The sequence below is a fragment of the Apodemus sylvaticus genome, chromosome 17, assembly GCF_947179515.1.
Source record: "Apodemus sylvaticus chromosome 17, mApoSyl1.1, whole genome shotgun sequence".
Lineage (NCBI taxonomy): Eukaryota > Metazoa > Chordata > Mammalia > Rodentia > Muridae > Apodemus > Apodemus sylvaticus.
Window position 1 is genome coordinate 55,001,846 of NC_067488.1, and position 19,138 is coordinate 55,020,983.

At 46.9% G+C, this 19,138-nt stretch overlaps 1 protein-coding gene across 1 annotated transcript in view; it reads left to right on the plus strand.

Moving 5' to 3' along the window:
- Nucleotides 1–19,138, plus strand: part of Tbc1d22a (TBC1 domain family member 22A) — a 290,169-nt gene that overhangs the window by 223,811 nt on the left and 47,220 nt on the right. Inside the window, exon 12 of the mRNA XM_052160274.1 lies at nucleotides 18,965–19,060. Coding sequence (XP_052016234.1) covers nucleotides 18,965–19,060 — 96 coding nt within the window. The remainder of the gene's footprint in view (nucleotides 1–18,964; nucleotides 19,061–19,138) is intronic.

Here is a 19,138-nt window from a genome sequence, read left to right on the forward strand (position 1 = left end):
TGATTGGCTCCGTCTGCTCTTCAGGTGGATGTGGCTCTAAAAGGCCCACCTGGTGGTGCCCAAGGTGGATGGCCAGGTTATGTAGCCTTAGCTTCAGGTGGCTACTTGCTAGTGACATTACCAAGAGGGAGACTACCATGTGGACAAGTTGAGGCTCATGTTGAGGGTTGTCTCCTGGGGGGGGGGGTGTGGACTTGCTGTGGTTCTTTTCTGATGGTCTGGAGCGTTGGGATGCAGGCTTTGTGCCTGACTACTCTCTTGCTTCCCAAGGCTTCCCAAGGCTTCCCAAGACCTCATGGCTTATCTGGTTATCTCTGCTTCTCTTCAGTTAAGAAGATGCAGGCTGAATTTTCACATTGCTGCTCATTCTGGGGTGCAGGCAAGCCACCGTTGGTTTCACCATTCACAGTCAAATGTTTGCAGTGCAAAGTTAGTTTTGCCTTTAGTTCTTTGAAACAGTCTTTATGTATATCCCAGACTGACCTAGAACTCATTATGTTGCCTACACTGGCCTCAAACTCATTGTAATCCTTCTATGTCAACCTTCAGATTCTGGGATTCCAGCTTCAGACATAGTGCCAACTGAGGACAGGCCTTTGTGCTGTATGTTTAGCCAGCCTTATGGTGAAGTCTCACCAAGATTTGGACTGGGGAACCAGAGATGCTATGTGGTTGTGTAGGTGAGGGTGGGGTTGAGGCAGGCCAGTGACTTGTCTCTCGTCCTGGGGATGGGAGCTGTCAGCATGGGATTGTCTGGCTGCAGTTGTCCTTGAGTGGTGGTGGGGATTAAGCTCCCAGAACACAGGATAAGAGTATCAATGGAAGGCGACCAAAGACCTTAAAGGATATTTTCTAGGGCAGGAGAAGGGGTTTCCCAACTCTGAGAACAGGGGCTAGTTCTTGGAGAAAATAGACGAGACCCCCGGGCAGAGGGCTGGAACCCACAGTGATGGGGGTACCCAGGGGTGCAGGCTGCTCGGTCACTGCTGGTGAGGCTTGCTTATACTTGCATGCCTCCCACGAGAGCAGCCCAGCCCCTGACAGGGCCTGACCGCAGAACTGCACCTCCCTTGCTCATTTCCTGCCTGCCTGCCTGCCCTTTGGGCTAAGCTGGCTTTGCACAGAGGCTTTGAGTTACTAACTGGCATGACGTCATGTCTTTCTTCAAAGTAAAATTAATCAGGGCCCACAGCAGGATCTTTTCCTTCAGTTTCCTTTGAGTTTGCCAGGAGCGTCCTTGACACAAATTTGAAAGTGGCGGAGAGTTTCAGGTTGCAGAGGGTTCTCGGGTTCTTGCACGGCAGCGCTGATAGGCAGACAGCGGCACAGCATCGTCTAAAAAGGCTGAGTTGAGACAGACTTGGGATGGCAAGGTCTGGGACTTGGAGGGGAGCATGGTAGGTTAATTCTTCTTTCTTTAGCTCCCTACAGTCCTTCAGTGCTTGTATAATTCATGAAGTTTTGACCCAGCAGCATTAAAAGGGTGCCTTTGATTTCCTCCATCAAGGAGGGAGCATTTGCAGGAAGTGTGCTCCCTGTGATGTGAGCGTGGTAGCAACAGACAGCCTGTGATCCCACACTGTCCTACATGGTCTTCCCTGAGAGGGTCCTGGGGGACCATGGATCCCTGTTGAGACCCTTGTTCAAATATGTAAATCAAGGTCACCCTTTGTGTGTGTTTCTTGGCCAACTTGCTGGGGTACATTTGTGTGCTGGAAGTTGTTTTTTCCCCACAGGGCCAGAAGAAGATCCTGGATCAGTGGTTCAGAGGGGCTTAAGGATGCTCTCTGTTTCCCAGGATCTCTAGATTCTTCCACACAATCTGGTTGGCCCCTTCTGAGACACCAGCCACACAGGAAGTGGAGTTCCTCACGGAATATTGATTTCTTGTTAGTTAATGGAATATTAAAGGGACCTAGAGACATAGCACCAGAGAACACCTTCAGATTCACGGGCAGACCTTGACCTGCATAAGTTACGGACTGTGATGATAAATTTGTATTTCAGCGTGCTGATCCATCATGCTCAGATAGTTAGACAAGCAGTGTTCTAGAAGTGTCTGAGAGTATTTTTAGAGTGAGATTAACACTTAAACTCGGGGACTTTGTATAAAGCAGATGGCTCTGTATCACATGGAGGGGTGATACAGAGCCTTCTTATAAGGGCTGACCTTATAAGAAGAAGAAAGTCTGTGGGCATGTGGCCTTTGGCCCTGAACTGCTTTCTCTGGGTCTCAGCTGCATGCATCACTTCCTTCAGATCAGCTCCTAGCATGAACACGCATGCCTGGATGGGGACACACCGATGCTCCCCCATCCCTACCCCCACCCCATTCTCTCTGGCTTTGTTTCTCTGGATATCCCTTATCAATATATTAACCAAAAAAATTACTGACAATATTGCTTCCTGTGTTGTGATATCTGCTGGGTTTTGAAGACTAGCTTCAGTCAGGGAATCCTGATATATTGAAGGCATCAACCAGAATCCCAGGAGCTGGCACAGGCCATGAGGGCCATCTTTTCCCATGGGCTTCCTTTCCAAGACTGCAGAGATGAGAATCTGCCTCGTAGTACACAGATGTGATAGCCTGTGACCTTTGTCATTTAAGCAGCTGGAATGCTCTCAAACATGGACAGACACCTGCCAATAAGTATCTGGCCAAAGCTAATGCAGGTTGGCGTGGAGTTGATAGATCGGTCACTTTGAAGCCCGCTCATTTGTGCTCCACGATTTGGCCGCATAATGAAGTGTGATTTACAGTTCTCATTACTGGCCTGCACCAAACACAGGGATGTTGGTATGAATTTTAAAAGGGCCGTGCTCTGCATTACCGCCAGGTAATTGTGTCATGCAGTGGCCTGCTGATGAATATTTCAAAGGAAATCATGGCCCAGCATTTGCCTGCACAGCTGAAGTTGGTGTATTTGAATCTGAGCAGAGACTAGGAAATAGTTTCCTTCATTTGAATGGCCTCAGAAATATATCTATATAAATACAAGTACATTGGGGAATCTCCTAGTGCCAGAATGCCAATCAGTTTTTTCCTAGTGACAAAACTTATAAGTATAATTTAATGATGCAATTAAAGGTGAAAAATTATTTCTTTTACCACTTTAATGTATATACATATATATGTGTATATATACATGTACATACATATAAATATATGTTTATATATATATTTAAAAAACAAAAACAAAATCTGAAGATGATTTATAAGTGGGGTTTTTTGTTTTTTTCCACATTTTAAAAACCACATGTCATATGTAAATTGCATTTAGTTCATCTGTAGTCACCTTTGACCTTCATTTTATTTTGAAAGCCACGTGGAAACTACTGGAAAGCTGGTATGCAGTGTTGGGAAACATGATGTCACTAGTATCAGTGTTCACTTTCTCCCTCTGGTAGCTGAGGGAGGGGAGTTGCTGATGGACAAGAGTATCTGACAGACAGGAGAAGCTGATGGTCAGAGGTAGCTGATGGACAGGAGTGACTTCTCCCCTTGCGTACCTCTGTAATCCTGGATGCTAGGAGCCAAGCCCAGGGCAGTCTCTCACAGAACAAGTGGGCAGAAGTTCCACAGCTCAGGGCCAGGGCAGGAGGTGTGGCCAGGAGGGGAGGAGCAGCTGCGAGCATTGCCAGAAAGAAGGCACTGGGCAGGACTGCCCAAGGTCCTGATGAGCAGACTACAAGGAGATTAGTCTGCCTGGAAGGGCAGGAGGCTGAGCAGTCTACTCCTGTCTTCATGTCCTGGGGTCCCCAGGCCTGGGATACCCAGATGGGCGATCCTACAAAGAGGTAAGGCTGTTGATGACTACAGAAGACCATGCAAAATTGGTCTCTCGTGGTTTTCTTAATCATGAAAAATGTGTAATGTACAGAAAAGTCTAGGTAATAATTCAACAAATACCCGTATACTCAATACCCAGGATATTAAATCTAATAGAGGTTTTCTTTTTGAAATTTCCTGCCTTGGGTCTTTTGTTTATTTATTTAGAAATTAAGTTTTATATATACCTCAAAGTCTTTCCCCCTTCCTTTCCATAGCTAAGTGCCTTAAAATTGGCTTTTATCATCCCCTCTGTAAAGTACTAGTCTATTAATCAAATGTATATATCCATAAACAATTTAGTATTACACGGATACAGTCTGTTAATAGCATCGCGCTTAAGCTACGTTCACAGCATGATGGATGCAGATTTGCTGCTAGGCTCGGTTTGTGGTGATGGCTTCGGCTCAGTTGCTACTGCACTTGAGTTTCCTGATGGCTGGAAAGGCTGGGCTCTTTTCCTCCCCCAGTCACACGGCTCAACAGTTCCTGAGTATGTTGCAACTACGAATAACTCTTAGCCTGACCTCTCACCTTGTACCCATCTCCACATGCCCTTGCCCTAGAGAACTTGAAGAATAACATTTCCTTTTTTTACAAGGTTGGTGGGATTTTAAATTGGCATAGTTATTCTAGTAACCAGTTTGCAGACTCCTGAAAATCAGAGATAGAGCCGCCATATGATCTGTGATCCTGTTGTGGAGATCAGTCTAACGGAGGTGAAGTCAGTCCTGAGGGATGTCTTCACTCAGCATCATTGCAACATTATTCCTGATAGCCAAGGCAGGAAAGGTCCTTGATGTCCATTCTCAACAAGACTTGGTATGTAAAATTGCATGTGATTCTAGCCATATGTGGCATGCAGCCATATGCATATTCTGTGTATCAGTATATAATACACACACACACACACACACACACACACACTAAATGTGTGGGTATTATCCAGGGAGGAGGTCTTGCTTATCATGGTCTCTTGGAGGACCTTGCACTAAGCTAGGCACAGAAAGACAAGTACTGCATGATCTGACTAGTTTGTAGAATCTAAACTGGTTGAGCTCACAGATGTAAGGAGGGTAGTTGCCTGGGATGGGGAAGATCTGAAAAGGGTGTAGAGTTTTAGTTATCACAGAGAACACAGGCTACTGACTACCTTAACAATTCTGTATAGAGACGTGATGTTTGCTGAGAAGGTGGGTCTGATGAGCTTTTGTCACATACAGAGGTAATTGCAGGGTGACAGATGTGCTGATGACCTTGATTATGGGGATTCAGCTCAAATAGAGCCATGTCTACTTCTCTAGTTCTATATTCTCAGTTTCTTCTTGACAGTTATATACTATACTGGCAATGCTTAGAGACATAGTAGCTCACACTAAGGAGGCACTCCAGAGTCTGATGTAGCTGTGTGGTCTGAGGCTTTCTTAGTGGTCTTTTCTCAGTGTACCAAGCTCTGCCGGGACTTGTTTATCTCTTGACCAGTTAGTTCATGGGGGACTTAGGATTGCTAAGAGTAGCTCTTAAAGATGACTAAGGAGGACCATCTCAAAGGAAGAGTGCTGCAGTTCCAGGGTAAGCAAGTTAGGAGGGCCCTCTCCCAGCAGGTTCTTCTTCAGTGGGACAGTGGGGCAGCTAGGTGTATTCAGAGGTAGCCGTGACTCACAATCACCATCTTTTCACCCTGATTGATGCCACTGTCTCTGGGCCACAGCCTCACCTTGCTTCATCTGTCTTACGCAGCAGTGGTGACCTGCTCCTCTATCCCACATCTCTGTGATGGACCAGGTGGCAGCCATTGTAGTCTGCCACCATCACCACAGCTCTCCCTATGAGTGATATGTAGACTCCAGAGACGTCTGCACACAGGGCTTTTGTCCCTGGTAGCTGGCTGTGCTTTGTAGGTGTGGGCCAGGTGGCTGTGGGAAGCCTGTGGTTGTGGGGAGCAGCAGTGACTGCTCTTGACTTTCAGAGTCCACATGCTGTAGAAAAGTCACAATGGAGGTGGACTTCGGATGAGTTCCTTCCCACAAACATTCCCAGTAAGGGAGAATATTCTAGAGAAAATATTGTAGTCTGCCCATTCTATGCTTTCATTGCTAAGGTCACTGCAGAGCTGGAGGTCTGGCCCTCGTATAGCCGAGACTTCTGATTCTCATCATGGATCATAACGGGTGGAGAGTGTTAGAATGTAGAGTGAAGAGAACGAAGGGATCAGGCTCTGCTGTCACTTCCAGAACTGTGTAGGAAGCGGGGGTAGAGTACAGAAGGCCCGTGGCTGGTAGAGCCAGGGTGAGTTGTGTTTTGGGGAGGAAGTTGGGAAAAGCTGTAGGTCAGTATTCAGCTCTACCCTTGGTATATACAAATAAATTTTAAAAAGGATGAGGTAGGTATTGTCACATCCCAGTACACGTGAACCACAGTGAGGATACAACCACACAGCCTTAGGGTGGGGCCATGACTGAGCCACCCAAGCTAATCCTAAGGGCCTGCCTAGCTTGGGTGTGTATTCTCAGGAGGACAGTGGGCCTCAGTCCTGGGGTAGAGCTGGGGGACAGGGACATAAACTATAGAGTATCTAATGGACACGCAGGCAGTGTCAGCCACTAATGGGAGCCATTGCAGGGATGTGGTTGGGGCTATATCGTAGAGAGAATAAAGGCCAACTAGGTAGCCTCTCAAGCCTCTACTTAGTCCATCTCTGCTGCCACAGGCTCATCCTGGCTCACCCTCAGTGCATCACTAGCCCCTGTCAGGAAGGAGATCTTTTCTACAAATGGTGGGCGGGAGTGTGATACCCAGTCTCTGGGTAGATGGAAAGAGCTTTAACTGAATTAGCTCTGGACTTCTGTGGGGCAGCACTTGAGCCTGGCAGGATCTCTTTCAAACGTCACATTTCTTCTCAAAGCTCAGGAGCATCTCCCGACTTGCACAGTGCTCACAGTGGGGCAGTGAGACTGAATCTAGCCCTGGCAGACTTAGTGCCAAGTCGTCAGTTACTGTTTCCTTACCTAGTGATTAAGACAGTGTAATGCCAAAATGATATGAAACAAAAGCTGCTCTTCTGCTGTTAGCACGCACGGTGGTTCCAACGAGATGTCCCCACATTCTTGGCCTACAGTTGGTGGAACTCTGGGGGAAGGTTTAGGAGGTGCAGCCTTAGCTGGAGGAACTAGGTCACTGGGGTGTACATGAATAGCTTCGTTCTACTTCTGGGTTGCTCTGTTTGTTTTCTTCATGCTTATAGTTACGGGTGTGAGCTCTCGGCCTCCTGCTCAGACCGCAGTGCCTGTCCCCTTGCTGCCATGCATCCCACCATGAGCTCATCCTTCTGGAACTATAAGCCTAAATAAATTCTTCCCTCCATCGTCACTTTGGGTCTTGGTGTTAGATCATAGCATCAGGGAGTTACTAACATCCCACACAATAAGAACCTTGAACCTCGAGTTCTTCAGTGCTCCTGTGATGTGTTTCCTCTGTAGATAGGAGGTGTGAGGACAGTGATGCTCTGCCGCCCCTATAGGGAGGAGCCCTGGGACAGACTGTAGGTGCTCTGCTAAGACTGGTAGCCACTGGCCACAAGCACATCTCAGGGTGGCCTTAGCTCTACTCCTCGCCATACCTCTGATCTGTGCCTGGTCTGCAGGAGCCTCCTGCATATGGTCCAGATGCTTCTTTGAGGACAGCAAGGGCATGCCTTGGTCTCCACTTGGTGCTGAGCCATCAGGCTCCAGGGTCTGACTCCTCTCCAGGCCTCTCAGGATGTAGTTAGAGGAGCAGAAGCAGAGCAGGTCCAGCACTGGGAAGCACTGACAAGGGATCTCTGTAACACAGCGGCCTGAGTGGGTAGCTGGGGCCCTTTATCTAACCAGGTAGAGGAATTACATAACCCTTAGCTGGTAAGGTAGCCAATAAGCACCTCATGCCCTCCCCAACTCCACTCCCCATCTAGAAATGTTCTCACAGGTGACAGGGTTTTCTGACTTAGGGATTTCTGCTGGGAAAAGCAGGGCATTCTTAGCATCCCTACAGTTTTGTTGGTACTTGGGCCAAGGGAGGGAGCTTTTCATGTTCCTGCCCCACCCATGAGATTCCCAGACAAAACAGGACCACAGTTGTCCAGGAGCTCTTTCTCCAGGACAGCTCTTCCTGTCCCCTTTTCTGCTCCCCTTACCCTTCTTTTTCCATGGAGCCTAGAGCCTGGGAAACTGAGGCAGGTCTGGTGGCCATGGCTATGGGCAGGGAGGTCAGAGAGGACAGGGAACCAGGGCTGGAAGGAAAGACTGGACCAGGGTTCAGACCCTTTCAAAAGCCTGTGGTCCAGCTATCCAGCATGGCCACACTGAAACAGCTTACACTGTACTTCTCTGTGGTTTGAAATGTTCCTCTCAAGGGGATTCTAAGAGCTATGGTCTTTTCTGCTGGCAAAGGGCTCCCTACAAGTCTTACAAGTAGCCTGTTGGCTTGATCATTGTCTGGCATGGTGACAAGCTATGTGGGCGAAGCAGATTGAGCAGGTCTAGCCTGGGCTTTGTCGTTAGCTGCTACCTTCCCCCTGCCCCACTGTGCGTGCACCCTTCCTGGGATGCTGGCATGAATCATCTGGGTTAAGCTTCATTACAGCAGAGGCCCATTTTCCATTTATGATGAGAATTTTTTATTTATCAAATTGTTAGTCTAATATAATTTACCAAGTCACTGAAGACAAATAATCCACTTAGACCAAGCCATAAAATTCCATTTGTCCACAACGCCTGTTCTGTGGAGTTGGGCTCACGCCTTGCTCCTCTCTCAGCTGGAGACAGTGCACTCTACAGGATTCATAGCCCAGTGCTGGAGTTCGACGGGGTTGGCCTGGAGGGTGTCCTGCAGCCCACCTGAGCCTTCTCTGGGTAATAAAAGGCTGGTGAGTGAATTAAGAGTGTGTCCAAGGCTCTGCAGAGAATCCATCAATCTGGACCGTCCTCAGCACTCCCGAGCCCCTGGTCCTCTGAGTGCTTACAATGCTGAGCGCTGGCCTTCGTTCCTTAGGGAACTCCCTCCAGTCCTTAAGGATCAACTCATCTTTAGTATTTATTAGAAAGGAAAACAAATGCCTATTTCTTTAGATACTGCTCAGTTCCTGTCCACCAATGCTGCCTGCACCGGGCTCTCAGGGGAGCCAGGAGACTGAGAGAGTGGGGTTCCATTCTGTCTCTAATTCTATTTCTGGGTTTGGGGACAGGGATTGCAAAGAAAAGTGGTCCCAGAGACCCCAGAGTAGGTGGAACAGAGGACTAGAAGACAGAGTTTGTGACCATCAATGACCACAATGCAGGACATGGCAGCAGACTTGGTGAGGGCCCCAGGAGGAGAGGTGGGGCTCAGCTGACTGAAGAGAGAATGGATTTCTCTGGCAGAACAAGGGTATGTGGCGTGTGCCAACAGCTCTGCACCAGCCAGCCAGGCTGCAGGTCTGGAGCACTACAGGAAGCAGGAGACGGTCAGAGGTCGGGGTATCAGACCAGAGGCTAGCAACAACTGTGGACCTCCATGGTTAGTGACATGGCAGCTGCCCTTAGTTAGAGGAGGTGTCCTAGTCACACCGTGGCAGAGTGCTGGGGTCACTGCATGAAGGTCTTATGGTATCTTATTACACTTACTCAGTTGCTGCTTATTTCTGCATAGAGATTTTGTGTGTTGTTGGTGCTGTGCCAGCTACCACAGAAGACATGCTACAAGGCTAGCAGGATCGAATGTGTGTTTTCCAAGAAGTTAAGACTGTTTAAAGGAAATAGATGGCAGAGGCGAACTCCATAAGGTCCTCCTCTTCCAGAGCGCACCACCAGGCTGGTGTGGTTTTTTACAAACATGAATACCACTTCAGAGACCAGGCATCTCTGGGAACTCTAAGTTAAAGAATGGCTTCAAAGCTGCATCACCCAGACATCTGCCCTGGGATTTTTGGGATCTGCCGATTACTTTCAGTGAGCCAAGTGCTACAACCTGGACACTGTTCAGAGCTACCAGGTGCTAAGCTTTCCTTTCCTAGCTTTGGCCCTGAAGGTAATGAGAAAAGGAAGGATCCACCACACATTGGCCTACATTCAGTGGGCATGGGGCTCTGGGTCACATGACAGTTGCCTGGAAAAGTTGCCCATTGAACATCTACTTCCAGTAGCCTGGCTCAAAGTCCTGTAAGGCACCAAACAAAGGACAGGCATGTTTGAAAGCAGTTTCAGGGACTCCCAACAGGCTTCTGTTTCAATGAAAGGAGTTACAGGCGTAAGAGTCAGCAGAAAAGATAGCTTCAGAGAGGGGTGTGTAAGGAGGTGCCTGAGATGCAGCCTGGAATAGTCTTGAACTGTTGGAGATGGAACAAGAAAGATCTTAAATGGAAGGAGAAGGAACGAGAACCGTCACAGCGTGCAAGACAGACAAGCCCTCGGAGTTAAATGTGATAAACGAATTAAAGAGGAAGGATAGCACGGGGGATGTGCAGGATCCCTCAGCAGGTACGCATGCCTGCCTGCCACCACGCCTAAGGAGCTGAGTCTGACTGCCAGGACTTACATTGTAGAAAGAGGGGAAAGAGTCCCCCATGCTGTGCCATGCAGGTGCTTGTGCATATGGTATGTGAGTGTGTACACACACAAGCAAATAAATGTAGTGAAACCGGTTTAAAGGAAATTATGACACAGAGGGGCAAAAGACTAGTTAGCTAGAAATGAAGACTTAAAGAAAATCCTTTGCCCACAGGGATATAAAATATAAAAGAAATGGGGACAGAATGACAAAAGCCCAAATCAACCTCATCAGAATTCCAAGAAAATGCAGAGACCATCAGAGGGACAGGTGAATTCCTGGTGTGAAGTTAACAGATCCGATCATGGTTTCCTCTCATCAGAACTGCCCCTAGATTCCAAAAGATAAGACATCTCTGACAAAATAACCATCATAAGTCAACTATACAAGACCAAAGAAGGTTCTAGAGAGCAGCCAGAGAGAGTGAGTTCCTGGGGCTGGATAATAGATAGACTGAGAGCATTAAATAGCAGGAACTAGAATAGTGTGCAGTCAACTGTTCAGCATCGATCGGGCAGCTCACGACCACCCTGAGCATGGCAGGAAAGCCAGGTTCCTGGATTTCAGGAAAAGTGGTGACCCCAAAAGACAGGACGGGTCTCTGAGCAAATCCAAGAGAGCATTGATAGAGAAAGCAACACGAAGGGCATCCCAGGCCCTAAGGAAGATGACCAGGATGACACAGACCACTCGTGTGAAGCTGGGCAGGGGAAAGCAATGTGTGTGTTGCCTGTGACCACAGTGAAGGTATTCCTAACTTCCTGTGTTGATTGCGATTAAAATGAGGATAAGGATTACTTTTCTTTTAGTGTGTGTGTGTGTGTGTGTGTGTATGTGTGTGTGTGTGTTTCTCATAGTGCACATGAGGTCGGAGGACAACTTGTGGGAGTCTCCTCTCCTACAGTGGGTGGAGCCCAGTGATGGAATTGAGGTTATTATTCAGGTGGCAGTCACCTTTGCCCCATACATCATCTTGCAGGCCCCATTTTAACCACAGAATTAAGCTTGTCTGCTAAAATAAGGCTACTGCTAAGCTAAGACCAGAAACTCACTAATTTCTGGGTCAATTAGAGGTAGACCTTGGAATAATGACTAAAGACAAGTCACTTCACTACAAGGAGAAAAAGACGTGAGGACACGGAGCCACCAGCAGGTTGAGAGTTTTAGGATGCAGAATAACAGAAAGTGTCAGTCATGGTTGGCAGGGACTAAGCTGCTGAATTAGGGACCTTGACTTCATTTAGAAAGTTCTGTCACTGTAGAGACAAAGGGAAATTAAAGATAAAAAAAGTTCCAGAAATTAGCCAACTACTAGCATAAGGAAGCAGAATTGGAAGATTTCAGGACAATATTTTCAGTATCATCAGAACAAATGACATTTTTAGGGACATTCTGGCAAACACCGTAATTTATCTGAATCTTGAAAACTGTAAAATGTGCTGAAGATAGAGAGACCTGAGTGAGTGAAGGGTCAGAAAACTCAGAGTTTCTAGGATAGGCATGAGTGTACATAGCCATGCACACAGGCATACAGAGATACAGACACGCAAACAAACACACACACATAGACAGGCATATACACACATAGACACACACATAGACACACACAGACATACACACAGACACACACACAGACACACACACACAAGCATACACATGCATATACAGACACAGACACACATAGACACACACATAGACAAGCATACACATGCATATACAGACACAGACACACATGGACACACAGACACACACATAGGCATACACATACATATACAGACACAGACACACATGGACACACACACAGACACACACACATAGACAGGCATACACATGCATATACAGACACATAGACACACACACAGACACACACACATAGACATAGAGACACACATAGACACACACACATAGACAGGCATACACATGCATATACAGACACACAGACATACAAATAGACACACACACATACACACACACAGGTTGATCTGTTTGTTCATAGCTCTTTTGCAGTAATTGACACACTGACTGTGCAATCGATACAGAACGGAGGAGATGTGAGGCAGCAGCGCTCTGGCGAAGGGTGAAAATGAAAGCCAGGGTGCCCTCGACCTTGACTCGGGGGTGGGCATCAGCTTCTTAGCAGATTGTTGGAGCAATGTTCATGTGCACAAGCGCCCCCTCAGCTACTTTACACTTGTGAAAAAGCGATTGGCAGTGGACCAGAGACCTAAACCGAAAAGGTAAAACTCGAATAGAAGCAAACCTTGTGTGCCCTTGACTTGGGAGAAGGGTTCGTAGATGTAACAAATTAAAATGAAACCTGCAGCAGAATTTAAGATACATTTCCCCAAAGTCACTTTTTCGAGTGTGGAAAGACAAGGTCTAGTCTCATCACATTTTCCCAATAGAGGCTTGCAAGAGACTTACCATGATGAATATAAGAAAACAATCTGTAAAACCCAAGAATAGCAAACAGCCAGAAAAAGCTCCAAATACCAAAAAATGTCATGTGACATGAGGGACACTTAGTCAGTGATCATTTGGGAGATGTAGCTAGGTGCCTGGAAGCCACAGTGAGACAGTCCTGCAGGCTATTAGAAGCCCAATTAAAGCAGAGTGGTTTGGCTCTGTAGAATGCTGGTTAGGATGAGGTAGAGCATGAACTTCCTTCACTGCTCCTGGGAACATAAAGTGGTAGAGCCTTTTTTAAGATGCTTCTCAGCCATCCAAAGTTCTTCAAGTGAAAATTCTTTAACTCTGTACCCCATTTTTTAATAGGGTTATTTGGTTTTCTGGAGTCTAACTTCTTGAGTTCTTTGTATTTACTGGATATTAGCCCTCTGTCAGATGTAGGGTTGGTGAAGATCTTTTCCCAGTTTGCTGGTTGCCGATTTGTCCTTTTGATTTGTCAAGGTGTCCTTTGCCTTACAGAAACTTTGTAATTTTATGAGGTCCCATTTGTCAATTCTTGATCTTAGAGCATAAGTTATTGGTGTTCTGTTCAGGAACTTTCCCCTTGTACTGATGTCCTCAAGGGTCTTCCCCAGTTTCTAAAATGTTCAACATCATTAGTCATTAGGGAAATGCAAATCAAAACAACCCTGAGATTTCACCTCACACCAGTCAGAATGGCTAAGATTAAAATCTCAGAAGACAGCAGGTGTTGGTGAGGATGTGGAGAAAGAGGAACACTCCTCCACTGCTGGTGGGGTTGCAAACTGGTACAACCACTCTGGTAATCAGTCTGGCGGTTCTTCAGAAAAATGGGCACATCACTTCCGGAAGACCCTGCTATACCACTCCTGGGCATATACCCAGAGCATTCCCCAGCATGTAATAAGGATACATGCTCCACTATTTTCATAGCAGCCCTATTTATAATAGCCAGAAGCTGGAAAGAACCCAGATGTCCCTCAATGGAGGAATGGATACAAAAAATGTGGTATATATACATAATGGAGTACTATTCAGCCATTAGAAACAATGAATTCATGAAATTCTTAGACAAATGGATGGAGCTGGAGAACATCATCCTAAGTGAGGTAACCCAGTCTCAAAAGATCAATCATGGTATGCACTCACTGATAAGCGGATATTAGCCTAGAAACTTGGAATACCGAAGACATAATCCACATATCAAATTATGTACAAGAAGAATGGAGGAGTGGCCCCTGGTTCTGAAAAGGCTCAGTGCAGCAGTGTAGGACAATACCAGAACAGGGAAGTGGGAAGGGGTGGATGGGAGAAGGGGGGGGGTTGGCGGCGTGGGGGGTTTGGGGGGAGGAGGGCTTATGGGACTTTTGGGGAGTGGGGAGCCAGGAAAGGGGAAATCATTTGAAATGCTCAGTGTCTTTAGACAGATGAGTGTATAGATTGTGATATGCCCACCCAGGAAAACATGCCACAGCATTGGCAGAGGATAGATACAGGGAAACACCTCAGGATTCGTGGGGAGTAAATGGTGGTATGCCCATTCAGGAGAACCTTAGCATTTACAGGAAATGGAAAAACAAACTGTGGTGTGCTGTTCAGGGGAAGGCTCTGTGGAATTTGCAGTGATGAACTCCGGGTACATGGAACATGACAGACAAATTTCAAAATAGTAGTTCTGAGTGAAGGACATTGGGAAAACCAGTCCATACAGTAGAGTGGCATCTCGGTGCAAGCATGAGTCATAAACTGGCATGTGTTGAATAAGAGCTCAGTAGTTACCTGGCACTGTGGGAGGACTTCTATATGGCCACAAGGACACATATGGGGTGATAGACAGATGTGTGTGCTGTCCTAGCTGTGATGGTGTTTTCACAGGGCACACATAGTAGGATGTAATTCATTTTAAAATAGTTAATGAGCAAAGCTGACCGATGGTCATGGTGTCTCCCTAGCCCACTGCTCCAAACCAGAGACTTGCATAGTGGATTGCTTGAGATGAAGGGGTGATGCTTATCAATGATGATATTGAAGACATTTTGAATTTGTATGCACCCAGTAACATACCTTCCAGTACAGAAAACAAATTTGGCAGAATCTACGAGGAGAAAATAAATCTACTATTGTCATAGGGATTTTTTAATACATCCTTATTTCCTGGATTGAAGATTATTTAAGACTGTGAGTTAGTTTTCTTCAATAGACATACACGAATTGCTGCCTCCAGAAATTCCAGCTATGTATTTAAGAACAGCAGGCATTTTATGGGGTGACTTTTTCTGTGGATATTGAAAGAAACATATACTCAGCCCAGACACCAGCAAAACAAAGGAAGGACCCTGTCCAGGCCCAGGTTGGTGAACCGGGGGTCTGTTACGACTGCTTACAGAGTGTGGAGTGGTTCACAAGGGTCACTCACTGGCAGCCTAGTCATGTTGGCTGTGCCAGAGCCAGGACTGTGGCCTTTCTGTTCACGCTCTTCCTCCAAGGATGCTGCCTCAAGAAATGTTTGTGGAAGCCGTGTTCTATTCCAATCCAAATCCAAATTACCTTCAGAGAACTCGAGTCCTTAAGTCCCATCCTATAAGAAGTTGATTAACTAGCTAGCAGTCAGTAACTCAGAAGCTAAAGGGATAAAAATGAACCATGCATTTTCAGATTAGAAAATGTACTGATAAATCAGGTATGATCCAAAAAAATAAACGACTAAAAGCCAGTGGCATGTTCTTAGATATTGGGATGATAAAGCTTTGTTAAGACTGGAGTGCAGCTGAAGTGCGGCTCTAAGGTTGACTGACAGACTTGTATTGCTTGCTTGTATCAGAAATGAAAAAAGCCAGACACTAATGAGCTTGCAGCCAGCTCCCTTAAGTTAGAGAAGGAGCTGGAAAAAGAAAGTATTCTGCTCTGTCTGTATTTGATCATGCCCACAACAGACTACAAGAGAGAGTCACATTTAGAGGAAGGGAATAATCAAGGTGACAGAAGGTGACAAATACCCACTGTCTTAGTCAGGGGTTTTATTGCTATGAGGAAGCACCATGATGACAAGGCAAGTTGGGGAGAAAAGGGTTTATTTGGTTTGCATTTCCACATCACCTGCTGTTCATTATATAAGGAAGTCAGCACAGGAACTCAAACAGGGCAGACGGAGCAGGATTCTGGAGGCAGAAGACACAGAGGCCATGGAGGGGTGCTGCTTACTGGCATGCTTCCCCAGGTTTGCTCAGCCTGCTTTCTTATAGAACCCAGCCCAGGGATGGCAACACCCACAAGAGGCTGGGTCCTCCCACATTGATCACTAATTAAGAAAATGCCTTACAGTTGGATCTTATGAGGCTTTTCCTGGACTGAGGCTCCTTCCTTTCTGATGACTCTAACTTGTGTCAGGTTGACACAAAACTAGCCAGAACATCCATCATCGAAATCTTAAGTTTTTTGTTTGTTTGTTTTTAGAAAGCAGTTGAGCTTAAACCTGGTCAACTGCTAAGATGGAGGAGAGGGCAACTAAAGTGGGATGAAGAATTGTAATAGGTCCAAACAGCAAGAGGATAATGATGCGGACTGCACCCTCAGGGCCAGCCTGGGCTACTTAGTGAGATCCTGTCTAAAAAAATGGTGTGTGGCGAGCATGCATTTCCATTTCTAAATAGGATATTACTGTTAAATGCACTGAAACCTAAAGGAAAAACCACATAATGAGCAAGTTTGAAAATCTCTTGATGAGAGATTTCTGGAAAATAAAATAAGAATAAACAAAACTATGAGGAAGTTTGGATTGTTTTGTAACCATATAAAATTAATTGAGGGGTGCAGTTTGTCTCAGAGAGAAGTCTCACCATGTGGGGGCTGTCTATCAGGAAAGAGAAGGAACATGTCTCAAACCTGTGTGTGCCCTTCTGAGAAAGGGAAGGGGAAAGAGGCAAACATCCGAGTGCTTAGACCCTGCAGAGAAGTTAGAGAAAAATCATCTAGAGTCTCATCTTGCAGAGTGAGTGCAGTCAGGACCTAGATATCAGTAAAGGCTGGGGTTCCTTGTGACCGGGTAAGTTTATGCTGGAAATACAAGGTTCAATCAAAGGAACTCTCGGGGCATCTTCTCCATCACCAGATGAATGAGCACCTTTTGCCATCTTGGTGGATGCAGACATCATCTGTGTCTGTGACTGTGATTAGAACTCTCTTCAGCCTGGAGCACAAGGGACTTTCCTGACCTGCTGTGATGTCAGGCCTGAGCAGACACCATTCTCTGCAGTGAAATGATGGCGGCTGATCCCTCACAGCCAGGAAGTCGAGGCGAAGTGGCTTAGCTATTCAAGTTGCTAACACAGTGCTGGCAGGGAGTGCATGGAGATGAAACAGTGCCCACCCCTAGGGCTGAGGGTGGTCAGCCAGCCCTGCCCTGTGGCCTCCATGTCACTAAGACCAGTGACCACATTCCCACTCTTCGCATGGGGCCTCTGGACTCCCTGACCACTGTCAGTGTGCCTGCTCCAGACCACTTCTCAACTCCTTGCCCATCCCGTGCTAAGACAGGAGAGTCGTAGCGGTTTTGTCAAATGTATTTTTGCTGCAGTCCTAAAATCTTTCATCTTGCAAATCCACCCGAGTTAATGTCCTTCCTCCATCTTCCCCTTAGATCCCAACATCTCACATGTACAGTATACTATGGGCTCATCCTTTAATGTGCACCTAGAATGTGCATGCTAGTTACATGCTCTTGCCCCGTTTGGTGCCCATCACTAACACCTTTCAGGGTTTGTTTTCTTTCTTTGGTTTTATTTTTCTGAGACAGGGTTTCTCTGTGTAGTACTGGCTGTCCTAAAACTCACTGTGTAGACCAGACTGGCCTTGAACTCAGATCTGCCTGTCCCTGCCCCCTGAGTGCTGGGATTAAAGGGATGCGCCACCACCATCCAGCTCTCACCTTTCATTTTATGCCAGCTCTGCCTCAAGCTCGGTCTGAGCTCTTCCTCTCCACCTAGCCTGTGCCCCATTCTCAGTAGGAAAGCCACCGGAGCCTTTTAATTGCCTGCTGAGAGAGCTTTCCAGGCTCCTGGGAACACCTGGTGACATGGCTCCTGCCGATCTGTGCCCACAAGCCTTCCTGCACTGCCAGCCTGGCTGTCTGTCATAGCGCTGCTGATCTTAGTGTTTCTGGGCCGTGCCTGGCACTCTCTGACCTCGGAGCCTTTGTGTTTCTGTTGTCTGCCTGGCACTCCCTCTTGGTTCCTTGATTGACTGAGTGTTTCTGTAGCTGACTGACCACTGTATAGAAATTAGAGTAGGTCCTGAGCGTGTCTAGACACCCTCCTGTTATCCTTTCCCATCGCTTGCTGTGTTTTTTTCCCAAAGCGTGTCACCTTCTGACGCACTGCATACTTACATTGCTTAATATGCCAGGGACAGTGGCTGCATAGGTATTCGTGGACATAGCAGAACTGTGAAGGTAACACACCGAGCCCTAAGCTTGGGGAGCGCTAGTCTGAGTAGTTGGTGATATGGTCTTGAACTGGGAGTTACAAGGGGTGGAGGAATGAGAGCCTTCTAGAAGGGAGCTGTTTGAGCCCATTGGGGTGGTCTGGGCAGGCCCAGCAGGTCTCCGGGGTGACAGCAGTATGAGGTGGTAAGAACAGAGGGAGGGATGTATCCAGCTGCACTGGGGAGAGACAGAAGGCTGGGAATTCGGGTAGAAGCCACTAGACTTCCTGTCTGCCAGCTGCAGTTCTTACTGATGCCCACCCAGCCGACAGCTCTTCACTGCTTGTTTGGTGTCCCACCCGGGCTGCTTCTTCAACTCTCAGACTTGCTTTCCCTTCTGGGAAGTAGAAGCTGCTCTCCAAAGCTCAGGTGTGGTGGCTGCTGTAGGATGGACATGACCAAACCTGCGGGCACTGTCCCTGGCTGCTGTCATTCATGACCGAAGAAAGTTACAGGCCTTGAAAGCCTAGGCTGGGACCCCGTTTACCACTCTGCGGGGTTTAAAATGGCTTTTATTGTAATGAGATTTGCGTATTACAGTGCAGTCTCTGAGTGAAAGTGAACTTTCCCGTGGCCCCGACTGGAGAGCCCACCCGGATGGCTTTGCCCATTGGCTGATGGCTCTGTACACTAAGCGACTGACTCTCCTTGTTTTTTCTCTTTCAGTCTGAACCCGAGGGCTTTTCTCATTTCCACTTATATGTTTGTGCTGCTTTCCTCGTGAGATGGAGGAGAGAAATTCTAGAAGAAAGAGATTTTCAAGTAAGTAAGCGCTTGTTCAGAAGAGCCCGAGTTAGGGCTTCTTGTTGGGAGAAAGGTTTATTAAATTCTAGTTCACGC